Source organism: Trichosurus vulpecula, chromosome 1, assembly GCF_011100635.1.
Source record: "Trichosurus vulpecula isolate mTriVul1 chromosome 1, mTriVul1.pri, whole genome shotgun sequence".
In the NCBI taxonomy this organism is placed as follows: Eukaryota; Metazoa; Chordata; class Mammalia; order Diprotodontia; family Phalangeridae; genus Trichosurus; species Trichosurus vulpecula.
This window is the reverse complement of record NC_050573.1, coordinates 83,630,334-83,655,162: the sequence shown is the minus strand read 5'-3', so window position 1 is coordinate 83,655,162 and position 24,829 is coordinate 83,630,334. Positions and strand designations below refer to the sequence as shown.

Sequence of the window (24,829 nt, the reverse complement as noted above, 5' to 3'; positions counted from 1 at the left end):
TATTTCTAAAATTCTCTTAGATTGTGTAATTTGAGAAGACCATCATGTGATTTTAATCTGAGTTTGATATATGTGAACTGGGTGCTTTTAAAGGATGTGATGAAAATTTGATAATTTTAAACTGTCATATTTGGTTTAGAAATGTATTTACTTAGACAGAAATGAGTAGTTCAAATTTTACATACATAATAATGTTTAGGGCATTATGACATTTCTATAGTATAAATTTTGTTCAAGTTGCATTAGGTTAAGAAGTTGGACAATTGCTATAACCTAAGAAATTATGACTTCCAAGTTTTGTCTGAAAGTTCAATTGAAATTGTCTTTGCCATAAAACAAGTATTTATACAAAGGCCTTTTTGGGTCCTCTTGTAATCTCTGTCAATTCAGGATACATTGTGAACTGTTAAAATGTGGTTTTATAGGTAATAATCCTTTACAATGCTAAGTATTGGGCCTTAGAAATTAAAATATTACCACTAGTGGTTATGAATCAGATTTGATTTGCTTATCCAACTCAGTTATGATCACTAGATTGGTAATTAATTAGATTCTGTTTCAAGTTTTAAATACATGATAATTGCTTGTGGTGTACTTATATTTCTAAATTTGTTATATTATGCAAATTGGTTAACATTGCACCACCTATGCTGTTAGAAAATAATTCCTCTTATAATCTGGATGTTGTTAGATTAAGAATTGTACTTAATTAAGAAATTGAGGTTGTAAACCATCTAGTCCTGAATTCTTATCAATCTTGTGTAAAGCTTTCTGTGTAGAGGAATTCCTATGAAAAGTTTTAAGGTCCTCGTAAACTCTGTTATTGTGATAAGGTAAATTTAATTGGGTATGTAATTATAGAAATTAAGTGTCCTCTACATTACAACACCTTTTTGACTAGGGAACTATGTATTATCTAGGAATTCTGTGCAATATTTGAGAATGAGGACATTTTCCAACAACTTAGTTAATGAATTCCAGTGTTTAAGGGTTAATTTGCTTTAGGGAAAGAGAAGGAGATGTCTATCATTTTAAAACCTTCTAAATAATTCTCGTCAGAAAGGTTTAGTGAGTATTCCTTTTAACATCAGGATAAAATTTTAAACTGTTTTAAAGAAGGGAAAATACTTTTGAAAAATGTTCTGTAAAATCTTGTAAGGAGGTTCGAAATGGCAGCCTGCATTCCTTACTCCTCCCCGCCCTTAGTTTAGATAAGAAGAAAGAATTTTACCCTAGCCCACCTGTCAGAAGGAAAGGAAGGGGGAGGAGCAGCAATTACGGGGATTTGAGTTTTAATGAAAATAAGAAAACGGTAGTGGTCAGAAGCCTCCAAACCTGGCTTCTTAAAGTCAACAGAACTGATAAGATTAGACTAAGACTTGAGATGGGTTTGGTTTGGTAGTTTTATTAATGAAGTCTGCCATCTGATGGAGAAGAACCCACCCTCAGGGGGAGATGGGATGGCAGATCTCTTTAATAAATGTCCCTTTCCTCCACAATGAGGTCACACGGAACACAAATCCATCAACCTGTTGAGGTCAGTCATTAACCTCTCCTCTTTGTTTAAGAAGCTGGAGTGGGATTCCAGTATACACAGCTATGACAGTAAAAAATACTAACTTATGAGTTGTTTTGTCTTATGGTTGAAATGTAAAGGAAGACTGAGTAATGGGTTTGAAAGATTTGGAAAGGTAAATTAAGGTTTGAGGGAAAATACGAAAGGCAGATAAGAAAGTCTGGGGTCAAATGCGAGTTAGCTAAGCCTCTCCTGTCCTGAGAATGCTAGTTTCAGATGGTTTAAGTAAGTTGGGAAAGAGTGTGAGGAAGTATTTAGAAGATGGAAAAAGTTATGTAACTTGATTTGATAACTATTAGCTCAATGAAATTTGGACAGTCTTATCTGAAGGATATTTATTTGCTATTTAAGATATTATGGGACTACAACTTAATATTGTTTTAAGCTCTGATTACAGGAACAGGTCACATGAAGCCAGTAGTAGTATGGCAGGCATTACAAGCTGAGAACTTTAAAGGTGGATGTCTGTGCCTGGGAAACGTTTTGAAGATGACCTTGCACACGGCCTAGGTAGGATCTTCCTGACTCTATTTCCCAATTCTGCTATTTCCTTTCTGAAAAGGAAAGTCCCCACCTGGTTACTCCCAAGCCCTGCTTTCAGCACCTGGTGACTATATGATTGACTATCAGATATGACTCATGCCTGGAATCAAACAGAGCTAAGGAAGTTCTTTCCTTCTGTTAAGATACATGACATTGCCCCTCTTTTCTTTCATAGCACATTAATATTATCAAGAAGTTTTGTAAGCACTATGCTAAATCTGTTAGGTAATAGATGAATATTGAAATATCTCTGAGTTATTATAGTAGGATACAGGTATGAATAGCTTACAATTTTAACCTATGTTCATGGCCAAATAAAACACTGAAATAATATAGAGATAACATCCTCCAAAAGGGGGAAATGATTAGACAAAGCAATAAGGCAAAGATGTAATGTGATCAATGTCTAATAAAAGGAAAGGGGATAGCGAATTTTGGAAAAAGGCAATAGGATCAGATTGATTCCCCTAAGAATTATATACAGATGTGTATGATTGGCTCCAAAATTTATCAATTCTGGAAATTTGGGCTGATAAGTGTGTTTTGGTAATAAGATCTTAAATTTGGATGCTAGCACAAGAAAATTGTATAAGATAGTGGTACAAGTGAAAATATATCTCCTTTGTAAAGTATCTGAAGTTATATTAAGTTAGAATTGTCTGAGAATTTCTAGATCTGAACCAGAAAAGCAGAACTCTCTTTCACTATCAAGGGACCTGATAACTACAATCAGGCATCTGAGATTTAAAAGTGCTGCTTTGAATGGACATTGTGAATATGTAACTGTAATTTAAAGTTACTTCGTATACAAATTGTGCAATTAATTGCTGGAGTTAAATTAGAAACATTTTTAGCTTTGTTAAGAATGTCTTCTGAATTATTTGTAAATGCCATCAAAGAGACATGGCATGGCTAAAAAATTTATGATGTTATATGTACCGTGCTACTGGGATACGAGGAATTTAATGTTAGTCAGCATTGTTAATAATGACTGCATTACTTTGTATGGTTCATGTTTAAGTTTTCTTGGTTATCTAATGTGTAAATGTAAAACATGTGACATGCAAAATCTCCCCCTCTATTGTGCACCATCTAAGTAGTCTGGTCTGTACCTGACTCAATGTAATTGTGCAGCTTTGTGAATTATGGGAAAAACTTTATTGTAATTGTTTGAACTCAGCCCTGTGTGGCTGGGATATTGAACCATTTATTGTATTTGTTTGAACTTAGCCCTGCGTGGCTGGGACCTATGTTGCACTTTTTTTCTCTCAATCACCAAATTATGTGTGTGTCGCATCTGAGGACTGCCCCTGCTCCCGGGTGGACATCTGAGTCCATAGGAGACCTTGCGCTACAGTTCCAAAGAGCCTGAAGGGGACAGCATGAGACACAGACAGCTTTCTCACAGGGTCCAGACCAGAACCTGAGCAAGGACCTGCTTTTTCCCTTTCTGAGTAATTTTTAGTATTTTTAGACAATTTCTGCCCATCCCTGGGGATGTCCAAACACAGAAAAGGGAAAAACCTGACTCCACCTAGATAAGGATTTTTAGAACTTCACCCCCGAGGAAGATAGAGGTTTTTCCATACCTTAATTGGTCTTCAGGCGAAACGTTCAGTTTGCCTTTGACCAAAAGGGGGAAATGTGGAACATTTTATACCATTTTGCATCATTTTTAATTTCAACCAGACCCAGAGCCTGAATTAATGAGTAACTGGAAGAAAATCCAGGACCTGAGCTTCTTTGCTCAGACTGTGTAGCCCCTGAACTGAACCTATCAAGACAGGGACAGCTCTACGCCCCTTGCCAGCAGGAAGGCGTTTTAGAAGCTGAGACCTTCGTCCCTGACCCCAAAAGAATTTGGGTCCTATTTGTTTGAGGGAATATGATGAGGGCACAGTCTCTGGCAACCCCCTTGAATCTGAGGTGCAGTCCCCGGGAGGCTCCTTGGGCTCTCCTTGAGTCTTCCAACTAAATCTGGCCTTCCCCTGGGGCCATGGGCCTTGCATTATCATTGGGCCAGAATCTCTGCCTGAGCCTTGCCCTTTATTGTTACTATCAAAATGCATGCCTTCCCCAGGCTCACCACACTGCTTAGCATTTTAGTTGGCCCCCTCATTTTATTGCTACGCCCCATCAGGTCGTTCCTCTTTCAAAGGTTTGAATAGCTCCATAAAGAGAAGTGGGGAATGTGGTACTGGAAAATCAGTTATTGCTAAGGAGACCCCTGAGAAAACCCCAGTTTACAAAATAAAGAATGGACTCAGACCTTTTGGCATTTAGCAAATGTCCCTGGGGCTCCGTGACTCCACCAAGGAATGCCAGTAAGATTGTCCCACTTAATGATAACCTGTCAAAATCCTTGATCTATCCCTGTGCCACCCCCCACCCTGTGACCTGGCCTGTAAGTTCCAAGAGATAATTAACCTCTGTACCCTGTATTTTCTATATAAACTGCTTCTGTACCCCAACCCGGGGCCATTTTGATTTGGGTGGAACCACGAATGGTCGCTGGCTAATAAATTCTCCATTTAAAACTTGTACTCTGTGGCATGTCTTACTTGCTTTTGGCATAACACTAACCATCCCACATGCCTGGAATGTATACCCTCCTTATGACTGTCTCATAGTCCCTGTCTTCCGAGGAAACAATCTGAGTTATGTGATTTATGAGCAAAATAGACATAATAAATGGGTCAATGGACTCCCCAGTCAGTTCAAAGACCGTGAATACAGAATGAGACAGATTTTTATGTACTAAAAGCAACTAATCAAGTAAGACTAATTAATTAAAAGAAAACAACTGGGATACAAAATGGGGTAATCTGATTCCCAAATGGAGGAAAGATTAGGGACTTTCTAAGTTGGGAGGGGGTAAGCAAACAGGTACAATTCACTAAAATCAGAAAAAAGAGGTGTCCCAAGCTAACATAGAAACAATAACTGATTGATTGGTATGGGGCTGGTTTTCAGATAAGATATATGGACTGCCTGAGATGTATGATTGTGAGAAAACTCTTTGCATCAATCTTTGAATCTGCTTGGGTTACTGTTCAGCATAACCTAGGAGGTTAGTTAAGGGTCTCTAAGCAGCAGGTAGAGGTGGTCCAGCTTCCCAGACACACAAGGCTAGGTTTACACAATGCGACAAAGTTTTCTCACAAGACAGAAACTGGATCAGTCCCATAACTGAACAGAAAGAGAACTGAGCCAGGTTTAGAACTGAGTCACAAGATAAAGTCAGTGTGGTTCACTCAATTCCTACAATTCTCTTACTTTCTTTAAGATGCTGTTCAGCTACCATCTAATGCATGACACCTTCTCTGATTCCTCCAACCACTAGTGCTCTCACTTTCAAACTACCTTGTATTTAACTACATTTCATATATTTTTATATTTGTTAATTTGTGATATATATCATATCATATTCTATTCTATTTTATATGTACTTGTTCCCACCATTAGAATGTGGATTCCTTGTGAGTAGGGATTGTGTCTTTGTACTTATATTCCCCAGCACCTAGCACAGTGCCTGGCACACAGAAGTCATATAAGAATTGCTGATTGACTTTTTTTGACATAAAAAACACTCCTTGACAAATGCCATAGCAATTCCTAGCCCTTACAAGGGACACTAAAAGTCATCAAGCTAAACAGCCTGATACTGCATATTCTTTGTATCTATCTGATTCTTTATAATGATAGAGCTGCTGCCACACTTGGGGCCATGCTGTGTTTAGACACTAAAGGATAAGGCAAAATCATCACTGCCTAGCCCTCTGGTAAATGTAATACCTACAGCATCTTTTAGCACATCTAAAATTTACAGGAGATGTTCCAAAGATGCACATTTAACACAGAGCAACAGAAATAGATACAAGAGAAAAGTTAATCGCAGAATCCTCAGAGCTGTACTACTTTGCCACACAGAGGTGATGGAAAAGGAAAAAAGTCAAAGGTAAGCTTAAGCTAATGAACATGGCACAGGAGCCGGTTTAGAGAAAACCACAGCAAGTGCTCTTTTGGACAACTTGAGTTTGAGGTGCCAGTGGGACCTCAGGTGGAGACGTAGCCAAGATGGCTGTCTAAATGGGAAGCAGACAGTTCAGCTCCCATATATCCACTCCAGGAAAAATCTGAAATTTCTACGAGACCAAATAATGATTAAGAAATCCAATGTGAAACTATAACAAGTGACCTCTTCCACCACAGAGCAGCATAAAAAATTCAGTTAGAAACCTAGGGGCAATAATAAAGTGGGCCAAAGACAGTATCAGTGTAGGCAAACAAACCCAGCCTACCAATGCAATCAGAAATAAGCCAAAAACACATGTAGCCTGTAAAGCTCTATGTCTAGAGGGAACAAGAGCAGAGGCCTCCCTCAAGAGAGCCCCAAAGTAGGGGCTTTGAAAGTCCTGCAAACGGAAGCCCACAACACCCTACGCCCAAGTACTTTCAGGTACTGAGTCTCCATTGAAAGCCCTGATGATCTAAGTCCTGTGAAGCACAAAAATCTAGGGGGCATAACCCTGGAAGGTGGAGGTCAGTGCAGGAACCCAAATGATCCATGACAAGACAAATCAACAAACATTTCTTAAACACCTACTATATGCCAGGCATTTTAATAACCACTGAGGATGCAAAAAAGGGCAAAAAACAGTCCCTGGCCTCAAAGACTTCACAATACTTTGGAGAAACAACAAGAAACAACAACGTATAAACAGGATAAGTACAGGCTAAATTGGAGCTAATTTCAGAAAGAAGGAACTCATAATTCAGGAGGATCAAGAAAGGCATCTTGCAGAAGGGGAGGATTTTAGCCGAAATTTGAAGAAAGCCAGGGAAGACAGGAGGACAAGACCAAGTAGGGAAAGCAGGGGCCCAAACCCCACCCAAAAGCACAGAATGGGGGGAAGAGGCCCTGGCCCTAGCACAAGGTCTCAATTAAGGTACTAAAGCTGGAGGAATGAGTAAACCAAAAAAGAAAGCTACTAGAATAAATAATGATTGTAAATCTTGAGATCCCCAAAAAGAAGAGCGTAATTCTGTAACAGCTACAAGCTAAGACTCAAATGGGAAAAAAAAAATGGGTTTTCCACAAGAATTACATGAATACCTAGAAGAAATGAGAATAAAGAATGACATAAAAGCTCTGGGTGAAAGAATTGGAACAAGAATAAACAGATGAAAAATCTCACTGAAGTAACAGATTCCATGAAAATTAAAATACAGCAAACAATATTCAGTGACTTCATAGGACAGCAAGAAATATTAAAATAAAGTCAAAAGGGGGGTGCAGCCAAGATGGCAGCCAGAAAGCAGGGACTTGCATGAGCTCCCTACTAGGTCCCTCCAAAAACCTATAAAAAATGGCTCTGAACAAATTCTAGAACTGCAGAACCCACAAAATAGCAGAGGGAGACAGGGTTCCAGCCCAGGACAACCTGGATGGTCGCTGGCTGAGGTCTATTGTGCACGCAGCTGGGAGCGGAGGGGAGCGGAGCTCAGCTTGGGCGGCGGCAGGACCAACCAGACTAGGAGCCAGGCAGAACAAGCTCTAGCGCCCTGAATCAGTGATCTGTGGCAGTTACCAGACTTCTCAACCCACAAACACCAAAGACAACAGAGAAGGTTAGTGGGAAAAGCTGCTGGGACAGAGTGGAAAGAGTTTGCAGTTCGGCCACTGCCCCAGGGCAGCAAAGGTGCTGCAGCTACAGAACTAAAGCTGCAGTTGCTTCCGGCTCCAGGCCCACCTGGTGGGAGAAATTAAGTGGCGGATCAGAGGAGTGCAGAGCCTGCTTAAGATTTTCATCAGGTCCAGGTTAGCGGCTCTTGGGGAAGGAGGAGTGCTGGTGTTGCAGAGCCGGCTGTATAGAAATAGCTCTGAAAACAACAGCGCATCCCCTCAAGCTTGGAACAAAGTACTCTCTACTCTTCAAGCAGTCACACCCTGACAAAAAACTCTAGGGTCAAGTAAGTTGGCTGGGAACATGGCCAGGCAGGAAAAACACGCATTCAGCCAGAAGAAGTCAACAAAGTCAAAGAGCCTACATCAAAAGCCTCCAAGAAAAACATAAACTGGTCTCAGGCTATGGAAGAGCTCAAAAAGGATTTGGAAAAGCAAGTTAGAGAAGTAGAAGAAAAATTGGGAAGAGAAATGAGAAGGATGCGAGAAAACCATGAAAAACAAGTCAATGACTTGCTAAAGGAGACCCCCAAAAATACTGAAAAATATACTGAAGAAAACAACACCTTAAAAAATAGACTAACTCAAATGGCAAAAGAGCTCCAAAAAGCCAATGAGGAGAAGAATGCCTTGAAAGGCAGAATTAGCCAAATGGAAAAGGAGGTCCAAAAGACTACTGAAGAAAATGCTACCTTAAAAATTAGATTGGAGCAAGTAGAAGCTAGTGACTTTATGAGAAATCAAGATATTACAAAACAGAACCAAAGGAATGAAAAAGTGGAAGACAATGTCAAATATCTCATTGGAAAAACCACTGACCTAGAAAATAGATCCAGGAGAGATAATTTAAAAATTATTGGACTACCTGAAAGACATGATCAAAAGAAGATCCTAGATATCATCTTTCAAGAAATTATCAAGGAGAACTGCCCTCATATTCTAGAGCCACAGGGCAAAATAGAAATTGAAAGAATCCACAGATCACCTCCTCAAATAGATCCCAAAAAGAAAACTCCTAGGAATATTGTTGCCAAATTCCAGAGCTCCCAGATCAAGGAGAAAATACTGCAAGCAGCCAGAAAGAAACAATTGGAGTATTGTGGAAACACAATCAGAATAACACAGGATCTAGCAGCTTCTACCTTAAGGGATTGAAGGGCTTGGAATACAATATTCCGGAGGTCAATGGAGCTAGGATTAAAACCAAGAATCACCTACCCAGCAAAGCTGAGTATCATGCTCCAAGGCAAAATATGGACTTTCAATGAAATAGAGGACTTTCAAGCTTTCTCAGTGAAAAGACCAGAGCTGAACAGAAAACTTGACTTTCAAACACAAGAATCAAGAAAAGCATGAAAAGGTAAACAAAAAAGAGAAATCCCAAGGGACTTACTAAAATTGAACTGTTTTGTTTACATTCCTGCTTGGAAAGATGATGTGTCTGATTGATGAGACCTCAGTTTTAGGGTAGCTGAAGGGAATATGCATATATATATCTATATATCTATAAATATATAGATATATATATAAAATATATATATGTGTGTGTATATATATACATGAGTATGTGTGTATATATATATGTGTGTGTATGCATGTATATGTGTATGTGTATTATGTGTATGTATGTATATATTATATATATGTGTGTATGTGTATGTATATATATGTATCGACAGAGGGCACAGGGTGAGTTGAATATGAAGGGATGATATCTAAAAAAATAAAATCAAATTAAGGGATGAGAGAGGAATATACTGAGAGGGAGAAAGGGAGAGATAGAATGGGGTAAATTATCTCTCATAAAAGTGGCAAGAAAAAGCAGTTCTGTAGGAAGGGAAGAGGGGGCAGGTAAGGGGGAATGAGTGAATCTTGCTATCATTGGATTTGACCTGAGGAGGGAATACCATACACGCTCACCTGGGTATCTTACCCCACAGGAAAGGAGGAGGAAGAAGATAAAAAAGGGGGGATGATAGAACGGAGGGCAGATAGGGGCAGGAGGTAATCAAAAACAAACCCTTTTGAAAATGGACAGGGTCAAGGGAGAAAATTGAGTAAAGGGGGATAGGTTAGGAAGGAGCAATATATGGTTAGTCTTTCACAACATGGGTATTGTTGAAGGGTTTTACATAATGATACACATGTGGCCTAGGCTGAACTGCTTGCCTTCGTAGGGAGGGTGGATAGGGAGGGAAGAAGGGAGAGAATTTGGAACTCAAAGTTTTAAAAAACATATGTTCAAAAACAAACAAAAAAAAAGTTTTTGCATGCAACTAGGAAATAAGATACACAGGCAATGGGGTGTAGAAATTTATCTTGCCCTACAAGGAAGGGAAAAAGGTATGAGGCGATTTGAGGGGAGTGGGGCAACAGAAGGGAGGGCTGACTGGGGAATGGGGCAACCAGAATATATGCCATGTTGGAGTGGGCGGGAGGGTAGAAATGGGGAGAAAATTTGTAATTCAAACTCTTGTGAAAATCAATGCTGAAAACTAAATATATTAAATGTTTTTTTAAAAAAGTCAAAAAATAGAAAAAAACTAGAAGAAAATGTGAAGACCATGATTTTTTTAAAAGTCAGTACACTACACTTCAAAGAAATGATAAAAGAAAAATTATCCTGATCTATTAGAACCAGAGAGCAAAAGTGAAGATAGAAAGAATCCACCAATCATCTCCTCAAAAGAACCCAAAAAGGAAAAGTTTCAGGAATGCCATAGACAAAATCCAGAACTCCCATGTAAAAGAAACATACTGCTTAAGTATCCAGAAACAAATGTGTTCAAGTATGTATCAGCAAGCACCCTAGAACACCTAGGATGGCCTGCTAGCACAGGTTCTTTGATCTGCATTTATAAAGGAAAGACAGCTTCAAAGGGGTTAACAATTAAACAATACAGACTTTATTCTATCTAACCTTCTCACAAGGGTTACTGAGCACCAACTCCTACAGCATTCCCTAATCACCTTTCTCACAGGTGTGGGTGAGAAGGGGTGGGGCAACTCCCCCATGTCTGGATGGGGCCAATTAAGACAGGCACAACTTGTGCATTCTGCTAAATCCCCTTAAGCCTCAATGGGGGCCAGTTGAGGCAAACACAGATTACCCCCAAGGCTTGATGGGGGCCAATCAAGGCACACACAGCATCCTAGCCTGTGCATTTCAACCATAAGATTCCCCACTCACTGACCAGTGCCCACTTGCTTTACACTTGCACTCCATCTCACAGGATGCTGACCTTTATAATCTAAACAGGTGACACTGGCCCTCACAGTCTACACGGATGGGGTTGTGGTAGAGATGCTTGGAACCACAGAACTCATACCTAGCACCTGGGAACAAGAGATTGTTATGGCCATGGATCCTAGAAAACCACAAAGTGCCATAGAAAGATAGTAAGGCTCACACAAGACCTGGAAGTTTCGTTTATAAGTGAGAAGAGATACTGGAATATGATATTCCAAAAGGCAAATGATATAAGCTTAAGACCAACAATAACATCCTGCAAAGCTAAGTATAATTCTTCAGGGGGAAAAATGGTCTTTAAAGGTACAGAAGACTTTCAAGCATTCATGATGAAAATATCAAGACAAGTAGAAACTTCAAACTACAAACACAGCAGCAAAGAGAAACCTAGAGAATTTATTTGAGCTCTTAGCACAGTATGAAGATGCAGTACTAACATTTTAATAGGGGAAGAAGAAACATATTCCTTTAGAACTTTAATGTCTGCAAAGAGTAATGAGAGAGTTAAATATGAAAAATCAAGGTTTTTGACTGGATTAATTCTGTTCTGAAGGAATCAATAAAGGAAAGAAAAAAGAAAACAAAAGGAATACACTAGTGTAAAAAGGAGAGAATTTGCTATTTCTCATAATTGGGGTGCATGAGAAGAGCATAGAAAAACATGGAAGAAGGGTATAAGCCATGCAAATCAGATGAAAATCACTTATATGAAATGGATAATGGGTGACTAAAAATAAAATATAGTCACAAACGGCAAAATCCATCAAACTGAACAGGGAAACAATCAGGGATAGGAAGGGGAGGTGGTTATAAGGAAAGACAATACCGAGGAGGAAAGGGTGGTAAGCAAAAAAAACTTCCTGATTCTAAAGGGGAATAAAAACAAAAACTAGAATCTAATAAAGTACCTTAATCTGCCTCTCAGATAAGTGAAAAGCTGAAGCAACTGTGATATATGAATGTAATGAAAAATTATTGTCCCATAGAAAATGCCAAAAGAAACAATTTCAGAGACTCCTGGGTAGTATGAACTGAATCAGGGTGAAGTAAGAACCAGGAGAATGATTTATATAAGAGCAACAATGTAAAGAATACAACTTGAAAGACTTAAGGATTCCAATCAACGCAATAACCAATCATGTCTCCAGAGGATCTATGGAAGCGTATTACCTAGCTGACAAAGAGGTGCAGGCAGAGACGTAGTTTTGGACAAAGCCACTGTGTTTTGCTTAATTGTGCTTATTTGTTACAATAGCTTTTTTTTCCTTTATCTCAGTTTTTGAAGGGGGGGGAGGAATGAGGAGGAAGTTAACAATATTGATGCCCAAAAAGAAGGCCACTAAAATATTTTTTAAATATGCAGAACAAAAGGAAATTTACAAGGAAACAGATGAATGTTACCTTTGAAAGTGTATAGATTTTATTTTTATATATATGTACAGTAGAACCTTGGTTTACTAGTAACCTGGTTTACATATGCTTCGCTGGACAAGGAAAAATTTTTCGCAAAATTTGTCTTGCAGGACGAACAAAAATTCACAGTACGAACATCATGTTTGGACTTGAACACCTCACGAAGGGGTGACATTCAACTAGGGCAATGTTTTGGGTTTTTTTTTTTGCTTTCATATGTCAAAGCAACCTCGGTTGGTATACCGCCTAATCAGCCTCATTCAGCATTGACCCTTCAGGAAGGCAGCATTGTTCGCTCTTAACAGCACTATTACAACTATGTTCACGTGTGTTTCCATACATATGGTAGTGCTTTTCATAAAAGTGTACGGTAGTGACTGTGATTTACAACAATATTTGTACACAACGGCCCCAATGGAGGTGGAAGGTGGAAAGAAGAAGACCATTACATTGGAAATGCAAAAACAAGTCACTGAGAAGCATGATTGTGGTGTGCGTGCGACCAACCTTTCACGCTTTTATAACTGGTCTGCATCTACAATCTGCACCATTTTGAAGAAGAAAGATGAAATAAAGGCAGTAGATGCAGCGAAAGGAGGCACGGCAATATCAAAGCAACGGCCGCGTGTTCTAGAAGATGCTGAAAGTTGCTTCTCGTGTGTATCAATGAGAAGCAGTTAGCAGGTGATGTGACTGAGAACACTATTTGTGAGAAGGCAAGGGCACTGCATGCCAATCTCGTTTCGACGATGCCAGGCACAAGTCAGTCAGAGGAAGAAAGTTTCAAGGCTAGCCAAGGCTGGTTTGATAATTTCAAAAAGAGAAGTGGCATCCATAGTGTTGTATGGTATGGCGAAGCAGCAAGCTCAGATACTAAGGCAGCGGAGGCCTCTGTCAGCGACTTTGAAAAGCTTGTGATTTCTGAGAATTACCTGTCACAGCAATTTTTTAACTGCAACGAGACAGGTCTTTTTTGGAAAAAGATACCTAAGAGAACGTACATCACAGCAGAAGAGAATGTAATGCCTGGGCAGAAGCCCATGAAAGACCGTCTAACCCTCTTGTTCTGTGCTAATGCAAGCAGGTATTTAAAAATCATGCCCCTTCTTGTGTATCATTCTGAGAATTCCCCAAGCATTCAAGAACAGTAAGGTGCAGAAGAGCCAGTTAAATGTTATGTGGAGGTCCAATAGGCATGGGTCACTCAGATCTTATCTGTGGAATGGATCAAGTCTTCAGTCCTGCAGTGCAGAAATATCTTCAAGAAAATAGTCTGCTACTCAAAGTCTTGCTGGTTATGGACAATGCTCCTGCCCATCCTCTCAGACTTTAAGATGACCTACTGGAGGAATTCAAGTTCATTAAAGTCAAGTTCCTTCCTCCCAACACCACTCCACTACTCCAGCCCATGGATCAACAGGTCATCTTGAACTTTAAGAAGCTTTATACAAAAGCTTTATTTAAGCGATGCTTCAAGGTGACCGAAGGCACTAACCTTACCCTCCGAGAGTTTTGGAAGGACCATTTCAACATTGTTGGCTGTCTCAAGATCATCGACAAAGCCTGGGATGGAGTCACCAAGAGAAAGCTCAATTCTGCTTGGCGAAAACTATGGCTTAATTGCATTCTTGAACGTGACTTTGAGGGGTTCGTTCCCGAAAAGGAATCAATCATCGATGAAATTATGTCTTTGGGCAAGACACTGGGACTGGAAGTGGATGCTGAAGACATTCAAGAGCTGATAGAGAAACACAGCCAGGAGCTGACGATGGATGAACTGGTTGGATCTGCACGAGGAGCAACAGCGAGAAGTTGCAGAGGATATTTCACCTGAGGAGGAGGTTGAGAGGTTGGAGGAATCATTCATGCCAAGTGAGATCAGGGAGGTTTATCAGATGTGAGAAAAAGTGCAAAAGTTTGTTTAAAAATTTTGTTAAAAAACATCATCCAAATAAGGCTGTTGCAATGAGAGTCACAAGTATTTTTAACAATAATGCAATGTCACATTTCCGTGACATTCTGAAAAACCATCCAAAACAAGTGTTGTTAGATAGATTCCTAGTCAGAAGAGAATGTAAAGGAAAAAAAAAATCAGTGAGTCAAAACATGAAAGTGATTCTAAAAAACAAAAAATAAGTGAAGGTAGTAGTGTTAGTTTTACTTTTAGTGAAAGGAGCCCAAGAGAGAACACTCCGGATGTTGAAATCCCCAATGTTCTCATGTTAAAGCAAACAGCATTGATGAGGCTGACTTCTGCGCAGCAACAATGAGAGCCTTGCTTAAATCTAAATCTGCCCACAGGCAGCTCTCTACCTGTTAACTCTGTGTACGTGACTAACCCCTATGGTTTGTGGCCATATTCTTGAATGTTGCATGCAAAGCTCACGGTGACCATATCCTTGGAATGTTTTCAAATGTACCCAGCATACCTGCTTCCCTTTTCTCCCTCTCATTCCTTGTGATTAACTGCCCATGTAGAAGCACGCCCCACCCCTACCTGAGAGCCCAAAACTTGTGTATAAAAGCCTGTGTTTTTTCTCAAGTTGCTAGAACCCCTAAGGACTAGTCACCCCTCCCCCTTTTGCAGCAATAAAGCCCTCTTGACTAGGAGAGCATCTGCTTCCTGAATCCTTTCCAGACTACTCAACTCAGAACCTCAGCTACCTCATCAACATGAATGGAAATTCACAGATTTGTATAAAATTTTGTGTGTTCTTTTGTGTATATGGAAATGATCTTTTTTTGGTGTGCAAGTTTCAAAAAAATTTTAAATAAAAATTAGGAAAAACATGTAAGTTGACGTATAGGATATGTTAGAATTAGAGATACGTAATGGTTTGGGAATCTGCATAAACACGAAGAGCCATGGAAATGAATTACATTGGTAAAGAAGAGAACGTAGGAAGATAAAAAGACTGAGAACAAAAGCCCGTAACACCCTATGTTAAGAGATGGTGAAAAGAATGATAGAACAGTGAAGGAAAAAAAGAGAAAGTAAGATCAACAGGTTTTCGAAGCCAAGGTAACCAGTAGAAGATAATGTCCAGGAGGATTAAAATGTGCTAAGAGGTCGAAGTTGATTGGAAGAAACGTGAAATGGGGAAGCCATTGGATTTTTAGATTGGTAGGTCACACTGGTGACTTGAGAAATTTTCACTAGCGTGATAGGGGAAAGTGTGAACGAAAGAAGTTAATGGTAGAGAGCAGAGATCTAGGATAAAGCTACTGCCTTTCCTCTGCTGGTTATCTCCTGTTCATCGTGAACATACCTTGTCTGTACATAGTCGTCTACATGTTGTTCCCCCATCAGACTGTGAGCTCCTTGAGAGCAAGGGCTGTTTATTGCCTTTTTTCTGTCTCCCCAGAGCTTAGCTGAGGGCCTGGTACACCGTAGGCACTTAAATGCCTACTGACTGATTTAGATAGCAGTGAAAGAAAGGGAGTGAAAAGAAGGTGAGGACTGGATGAAAACAGAAAAGTTAAGGGAATCATAGTTTTTGTTTATTTTAAAGGAGGAAGAACCGAGTATGTCTGTAGATGGACGAGAAAGAACCAGGGGGAGGAGGAGGGAAGGTGCATGAGAACGGATCCCTACGGAGGCCGGGACTTAAAGAAGGCTGGAGGGGCTGGGATCCAGAGTCAGGAGCAGGGACGAGCATAAGCGTGCTTCACAAGAAGCTACCCCTGCGCTAGAGCAGCGGGGCGACAGCATGGCGCCTTGGACTCAGGGCCCTGGGCTTGAATTCCAATTCCGCTAAATACAGCCTGTGGGGCTCCCCAGTGACCTCAGCCCTTCCCAGAGCTCGCCAGCAGCAGCAGGGCCCCCTCCCGGCACCGCTGAGTCTTAGCTTACCTCCTGGGCAGAGAAGACCGCAGCCAGCCCCAGCTCGCCCAACCAGGCACACCCGCAACTCTCACCACACTATGGCCTAAGGCAAACTGCCTTTTGCCTCTTGCCCCAAGGTTGACCGTTGCAGGTACCCAAGTTCAGCTCAACTGCGAAAACCGGAAGTGATACTCCCTGGCCCGCCCGCCGGCCGCTCTGGGCCGACCTCGAAGCCTCTAGGCAGCGGGAGGACTTGAGTCTCGATGGTTCGTTTCCAGCAGACTCTCCCAAGGGGTAGCACCTTGACCCTGCATTGGGAAGGGGGTGGGGAACCACCGTAGAGAGGGCAGTGCGGTGACAAGAAAACAACTGTTGGGGGGAATAGCGTGAGAATGACTCAGGAGCCCAGGATGATTGAATCAAAGACTATCAAAGTCACTAATCAAAGTCACACATGGCTGAGGGTGGTCCTGCAAGGCTTTGTCCTGGCAGTCAGATCCTCACCTCGTCTCTGAATCACCAACTACCGTTTGGACATCTCGAACTTGGACTCTTGTAGGTATATCAAAGGCAACTGGTACAACGATACAACCTAACCTTTTAAAAACTCAGCTTAAATCCCACCATCTAACTCTAATTCCAAGACTCATCATGAAACATGTTACCTAACTCTTGATCCTGATAAAAGTGATACTCATAGAAGAGACAGAGAGGGGGGAGGGAGAGAAAGAGAGGGAGAGGGAGAAGGAGAGGGAGGGGTTGGGAGAGAGGGAAAGAGAAAGAGAGAGAAAGAGAGAGAGAGAGAGAGAGAGAAATCTGGCCAGTAAACTCCAAGTTAAGTGGGCAGCTTCTGGTCATCCAAAATTTACCTTCCTTTGGAGAGAACAGGGAGAGAGAGGATGAGCTGAGTTACCCAACAAGCTGGGTCACCTTTGAGGCAGCTCAGTCTACTCTCACAGGTTGTGTTTGTCCTTCGTTTCCATGACGTCAGGGAAATGATGACATGACTCACAGTTGACTTTGAGTGAGGGAGGGCTGTGCAATGTCACCAACCTCACTTTCTCCTCCAGAGCCATCTGGATCCAATGACCAGATATTCATCAAGATGACTGGAGATGACCTAGGATGCAACGGGAGACCCTGACCCTTTTAGGCCCAGGCATTTTCATGTACAGCCACCCTGAGGGTCCCCTCCCAGCTTGTTTTTTTCCTTTTCTTCTAATTAAAAGGGCCTTTGACTCACTTCTTAAAGAGGCCTATTCACTGAATGGGTGTTACCTCACTCTAATTGAGTACATGAAAAGGTCTAAGCCTAAAAGGGCCAGGTTCTCCCACTGCATGCTGGGTCATCTCCAGTAATCCTGATGAATATCAGGCTACTGGGCCCAGATGGCTCTGGAGGAGAAAATGAGGTTGGTGACTTTGCACAGCCCTCCCTCATTCACATCAAAGTGAACTGCAAGTCATGTCATCATTTCCCTGATATCATGGTCCTCTTCAAAAACGAAGGACAAACATATTAACTTGCACCCCATCCTGTACCACTCTTAGATCTCTGTTCTCCCCTAAGTTCACCCAATGGGAGGTTAACCCAATGTAGAAAGGCCTTACTCATTTATTGTCACTATGATCCTGTGGAGCATTCTGGTTGTCTACTCCTCACCCTCCACAAAATCCTTCTCTTAAGACTCCATCATGGTGTGGAGGTGAGCCTGGCTTCTCAAAGGCTATCTCAACCGAACAAAATAGCTGACAAGTTAAAGGAACCTGTTCTGACACTTCCGACCACATCAGTCTCCTGCTCAAGAAGTTCCAGCGACTCCTTCTTACTCCTGGGATAAAGTACAAATTCCTCTGGCATTTGTAACCTTTCACAATCTGGATCCAATCTTTCTTTCCAGGAAGATTAAGAACATGTCACTCTCACACATAGTTGGCCTGCTTGTTATTCCCTAAAAATGATACCCCAAGTCCTTTCTCTGTGCCTTCATAAAAGTTGTCCCCCATGTACTTCCTCCTCCCATTTACCTTGAAAAACCTTTGGATTTTCTCAAGGTTCAAGTTCACTAGCTACCTCATATATTCAGTCTATCCCTGAGGATCCCAAACTCTCTGCTGTGGCACTGTAACTAACTCACATGAGAGCTTCAGGATATAGAAATATTTGAGGGAAATGGCTATAGTGCCACTGCTTAAACTATTAGTTCAAGGCAGTTCAGCTTCAACATTAGAAATACCTTCCTTCTGCTGTTGTTCTTGGAATGTCTGTTTTTGTTTACTTGTACTTTCAGCTATATCAGTAACTTCTCAAACTTTCTCATTTCTTGGATGATGTATATAAAAATACCTGTCAACTCCCCAGGTCCATCAGTCTTCCTGACTCCAGGCCCAGTACTCTATCCCTTGTACCACCTAGTTGCCTCTAATTGAATTTTTTTTTTCAAATGGCTACTAAGTTATCAGGATATAAATACGTATTATCATTATTGTTTAAACCTAACTACTTAATATACAGAACTATTATTTCTTTCAACCTAGGAGGGCTAGGCTGTAAGAAATTACTAAAAATAAATTACTAGTAAAAAAAATTACTAAAACACTAAGGATGCCATGAAACAAGAACATTTGAGAACCTCTAGCCTCTTAGAGTCTTCCTTTCCAGAAATCACTTTGTATTTTCTATTTGACTTCTCTGGTTTCCTTTAACTCCGAACTAAAATCTCATCTTTTACAGAAACATCTTTTCTAACACCTCTTAATTCTAGTGCCTTCCTTCTATTATTTCCTTTTTTTCCTGTATATAGCTTGCTTTGTATATATTTCTTTGCATGTTGTCTCTCCCATTAAATTATAAACTCCTTAAGGACAAACTATCTTTTGCCTCTTTTTGTATTCCCAGCACTTGGCATAGTGCCTAGCACATCTGTTGTTGAGTTGTTTTTCAGTCATGTCTGACTCTTCATGACCCCATTTGGGGTTTTCTTGGTAAAGATAAAGCCATTTCCTTCTCCAGCTCTTTTACTGATGAAGAACTGAGGCAAACAGGGTTAAGCAACTTGCCCAAGGGTACACAGCTTATAAGTGTCTGAGGCCAGATCTGAACTCAGGAAGATGAGTCTTCCTGACTCTAGGCCCTGTGTTCTATCCACTGAACCACCTAGCTGCCTGGCACATAATAGGCATTTAATAAATGTTTACTGTTTATTTACTTTTAGCTGTGTGGTTTCCCTCCAATGGAATATTATCTCCTTGAGGGCAGGAACCATTTCATTTTTGTCTTTGAATCTTCAGGGACTTGCACAAAGTAGACACTTCTATGCTTGTGGAGTGAAAAGGTTAGTGGAGGTGTTAGGAACCCTTTCCTGACCTTCCCAATTTTCTCTGCCCTGGGGAAAAATTTCTCCTTCCTCAAATATTCCTAAAGCACTATAACAAGATTTTTTTCACTTGCCCATCACATTCTACTGTGCACACTTAAAACTAGTACCACCCAATTAAACTACTGCAATAGCCTCCTAACAGTTTCCCATACCCTGATTCTCTCCTCATTCCAATTTATATAATAGCTAACTATATATAGATAGATAGATGGATAAATAGATAGATAGTACTTAAAGGTCCTCAAAATACTTTATATAGATATTTCATGACTTCCAGAATAATATTTCTAATAGAACCCATCAAGTTATTCATCTCAAAAGATCTCAAACTTCTTATTGCCTATACTGAATAGAGGTCAGATGTCTTCAAGACTATTAAAAAACTGGTACCACCTACCTTTCCAATTTTATCCCATATTACTCTCCTCCACATTCTCTATGCTCTAAGCCAGGGCTGTTCAATCTTAGGTTTTTATTTAAACAATAGACAATATATTTTGATTTGCCATTTTAGTGAGAGCTCTGCTGTAGCTCAGCTTCATTTACTAAAGCATTTATGTAAATTTCTATGCTTGTAGGAAGGCTGCACAAACCCCCTTTGGCCACATTTTGGAGAGCCCTGCTCTAAGCCAAAATGGATTATTCAGTGCTCTCTTGGACATGTCCTACACTCACTCTGCTTCACCTTTATACATGCTGTCCCTATGTCTGGAATGTCCACCTCCCAATTTAATTCCTTCCTATCCTTGGAAACCCAACTCAAATGCCACTGCCTCCATGAAACCTTTCCTACTTGATCTCTTAGGCAGCTGACTACCTCAAAAGTATTTTGTTTTATACCTCTTTAATGTACTTCTTAAGCAATGCTTTGTAATATACTTATGTTCATGTCTTGATCCCTCTTCTAGATTTTACATTCCATGAGGACAGTGGTTGCGTCTTATTTTACGACCAGAGACAAAATTGGAAGAGACCTCAGGGGTCATCTAGTTCAACTCCCTCAATTTACAGATGAAGATACTGAGGCCCAAAGAAGTTGCAATCCAAACTGATCACAGGTAGCAAATGGCAAAGGGTATATTTGAAATCTGGTCATCTCACTCTAAATCTTTCCACTTCACGTATGCCACCTTTCAATTTTGTGTTTACCTCAGCATTTAGAACAATGCTCTATACAGATTCCAGTGCTTCACACAGTGCTTGACTACTACTAGCACTACTATGGTAGGCACTTAATAAATGCTGATTGATCCTTAATAAATATTTCTTGAATGAATGAATGTGGGGATCACTTCTGGGGTCAGCTCTGGGAGTTTGGTAGACAGTGTGGAAATGGCTCTGGAGGAGGCAGTGTGATGGCATTTTTGAGGAAAATTTTTGTGACTACATCATACATAGTCTTGGATAAGATAGTTAACCTCTTTGGGCTTCAGTTCCTTATTTATAATGAGTGGCTGAACTAGATGGGCTCTGAGATCCTTCCAGCTCCAAATCGATGATCCTATATTTATTTTGGAATAAGTCCCTTCGTCTCTCTGAAGCTCAGGATCTTCATTTATAAAATGAGGGGGTTGAATACTCTATACAATGATAACACTATAAACTATTTTAAAAGACTTTAGAACCCTGATGAATACAATGTTGAGTCCAAAAGAATGAAGATGAAGCACATAATTCATTTCCTTCCAGAGCGCTTAACTTAAAACACAGGAAGAGATAGCATTTTCCAACATGGCCAATGTGGAAACTCATTTTGCTGGAATGTGTGTGTATGTATGCTCACACACACACACCTATCTATCTATATATATGTGTGTGCGCGTGTGTACATATATATTGTATATACGTGTATATACATATATATGGAACTTAATTATTTTTAAATTTTGCTGGGAGAGGTAGGAAGAGTAGGAAGACCAAATTAATTTTTAAAAAAATATAAGGGAAAAAGTATTTCTTCTGTGCTATTGTGGTCATGGGAAACATAATCTATTCCTTTATTCTCCAGAGATTGCAGACTTTGGGCAAAATAAATAGAATATAAATAGCCTTTGAAAAGTGGAAAACCAAAATGAATTTTTAAAAAATGAGTGTTTAAAAATTGTTTTTCTATGTCCTGTAAGGCCATCTAAAGTGCCGGTGATTTAGTTATTTTATTTCAACAAATTCTAAATTCTTGGAAGCAACACAGTATAATGGAAAGAATATTATATTATAAATTGAGAGAACTGAGACCTAGTCCTGCCTCTGCCATTCACCAGCTGGGTGACTTTGGGCAACTCACTTAACCTCAGTGCCCTTCAGTTTCCTTACCAGTAAAACTTGGATTAGAAGAACTCTAAGGCATTCGATTTAAAAAATTCTATTAGAATGCTTGATGCATCAGAAAGAATGCCAGATTATGAGTCAAGAAAATCTGGGTTCAAAGCCTAGCTCTGTCTTTTGCTACCCACATGATCTTGGGCAAATAATAATCTCTTTGGACCTTAGTCTCCTTTTCTGTAAAGTGAGAGGCTTGAGTTAGATGACCTCTGATATATCTTCCAGCTCTAAATATAAGATCTTATAATTTTATAATCTTAGATAACCAATATTGACTAATGTGTTCCCTTTTTCATTACATCATGAATAACTTTCTGATGTAAATACTGTTACTGAATAAAGGCTTGAGCAGACATTGAAGGATTTGCCACATCTGTTAATGTTCATAGGCTTTCTTTCCTCTAGAACATATGTTGATATAGTGCTTTAAGATTTGCAAAGTGCTTTCCTCACAACTCTGTGAGGTCAGCAATTCAAGCCCCACTTTACAGATAAAGAAATTGGGACTCAAGTGACTTGCCAAGTATTATATGAATTATCTCATGTTGAATAAAAGCAGAACTTTGACAGAATTTCTTCAATTACATTTACAGGTTCTTCCCCAGGGACAGTTATTTTGTGTGAAATCTCTGATGCTTATTGAGTTGTGAGGTATGGATAAAAGCTTTTCCACACTGTTGACATTTAAAGGGTTTCTCTCTAGTGTGAGTTGTCTGGTGCCTAATAAGGTTTGAGCTTCTGCTGAAAGCTTTCCCACATTGAACACATCTATAAAGTTTCTCTCCTGTATGGATTCTCTGGTGCTGAATAAGATGTGAGCTCTGACTGAAGGCTCTGCTACATTCATTACACTTATAGAGTTTTTCTCCTACTGTGTGAGTTCTCTGATGTCGCATAAGTTGTGAGTTCAGACAAAAAGCTTTACCACATTCATTGCATTCAAATGGTTTCTCTCCAGTATGAATTCTCTGGTGTTGAGCAAGGTGAGAGCTACAACTGAAGCATTTCCCACATTCCATACATTCATAGGGCTTCTCCCCTGTGTGAGTTCTCTGATGTAGAATAAGGTGTGAACTTTGACTGAAGGCTTTTCCACATTCATCACATCCATAAGGCCTTTCTCCAGTATGGATTCTTCTATGCTGAGTAAGGTGGGAACTTGAACTAAAGCCTTTCCCACATTCTTTACATCCATAAGGTTTCTCTCCAGTATGAATTCTCTGATGTTGAATAAGCTGTGAGCTCTGAATGAAGCTTTTACCACACTCAATACATTCATAGGGTTTCTCTCCAGTATGAGTTCTCTGATGCTGAATAAGATGTGAGCTTTGACTAAAGCTTTTCCAACAATCATTACATCTATAAGGTTTTTCTCCTGTGCAAGTTCTCTCATGTCTAGTAAGTAATGAGCTACGACTGAAACCTTTTCCACATTCATCGCAAATATAGGGTTTCTCTCCAGTGTGAATTCTCTGGTGTTGAATAAGGTCACAATTGTATTTGAAACTTTTGTCACAGGTAGCACATTTATGAGGTCTCTCTTTTGTAGCATTTTTTTGATGAGCAGTATGGTTTGAATTCTGACCAAAATTCTTCTGAAATTGATTACACTCCTGGGCTCTTCCTGTTGGGATTTTTTTATGAATCTTAGTCATTTTTCTAAAACCACTCTCCTGGGAAAAAGAATTCCTCAAAATCTCCCCTGTACAGTTTCTTTGTTGGTTTTTAACTTTTCCATCTTCTATAAAATCAGGTTCCTGAGGAACATCTTGTATAAGTACTTCCATTGTCTTTCCATAGAAGCCTACATCTTTCGAAAATTCCTGTTTTTCATATAGTGGCATATTTTTTAGAATCTGAAACAAAAGGAAAAGGGAAATGCTAGTTTCAGAAGACATTTATTAATGTCCAAAAGGAGGAGACAGTTTTGGTGGCTCTCAAAACTGGCTTCAAAACATACTTCTTAATACAGACATTTCCCACATGGAATCCTTGCCATGTGATTTGTGACCCTAGTATTCCAACAATTAGCAAAGACTTTTTCACAGCCAATTCCAAAGTTCCTTCCCCCACACACTTCCTCTTCACATGGTATGAAATGTATACAATCCATTCTTCAACTATTTCTCTTGACTTAAGGACTGTAAGGACCCACACTTCAATTAGTTTGGCTCCTACCTACCCTGTGTCATCTCATTTTTTCAATACTTTACTATGCCCCCTCTATCAGGACTAGGATTCCACTCTATGCTTGGATACTTTTTTTAAAAAATTTTTTTTTATTTATTTTTAGTTTTAAACATTTACTTCCATAAGCTTTTCAGGATTTTTTTTCTCTACCTCCCTTCTCTCCCCCCTCCTCAAGACAGTGTGCAATCTGATAGAGGCTCTACATATACACTCTCATTAAACATTTTCACATTAGTCATGTTGTAAAGAAGAATTAGAACAAATGGAACCCCAAAAAAGAAGAAACAAAACAAGAAAATGAAAACAAATAGTATGCTTTGATCTGCATTGAGAGTCCATAGTTCTTTCTTTGGATATGGATAGCATTTTCCATCGAGTCTTTTGGAGTTGTCTTAGATCCTTGGATTGCTGAGAAAAGCTAAGTCTATCAAAGTTAGTCATTACACAATGTGGCTGTTATTGTGTACAATCTATGCTTGGATCTTGGTAACTCATTCTTCTTTCAAATCAGCATTCAAATATGCCTTTCAAGCCCATTAGTCCTATTATACCTCCCTCCACAAAGAAATTTCCCCAAATCTATCCCTGGGAGTTTATCTGAAAATTTGAACTAGATGTCACATTTCTAACTTAACATAAAATG

At 39.8% G+C, this 24,829-nt stretch overlaps 1 protein-coding gene across 1 annotated transcript in view; it reads right to left on the bottom strand.

Moving 5' to 3' along the window:
- Window positions 1-23,651, bottom strand: part of LOC118833748 (zinc finger protein 850-like) — a 54,249-nt gene extending 30,598 nt beyond the window's left edge. The window contains 1 exon segment of the mRNA XM_036741143.1: window positions 22,717-23,651. Within this exon segment, the coding sequence (XP_036597038.1) occupies window positions 22,717-23,651 (935 nt within the window).
- Window positions 23,652-24,829: the final 1,178 nt, after the last annotated feature.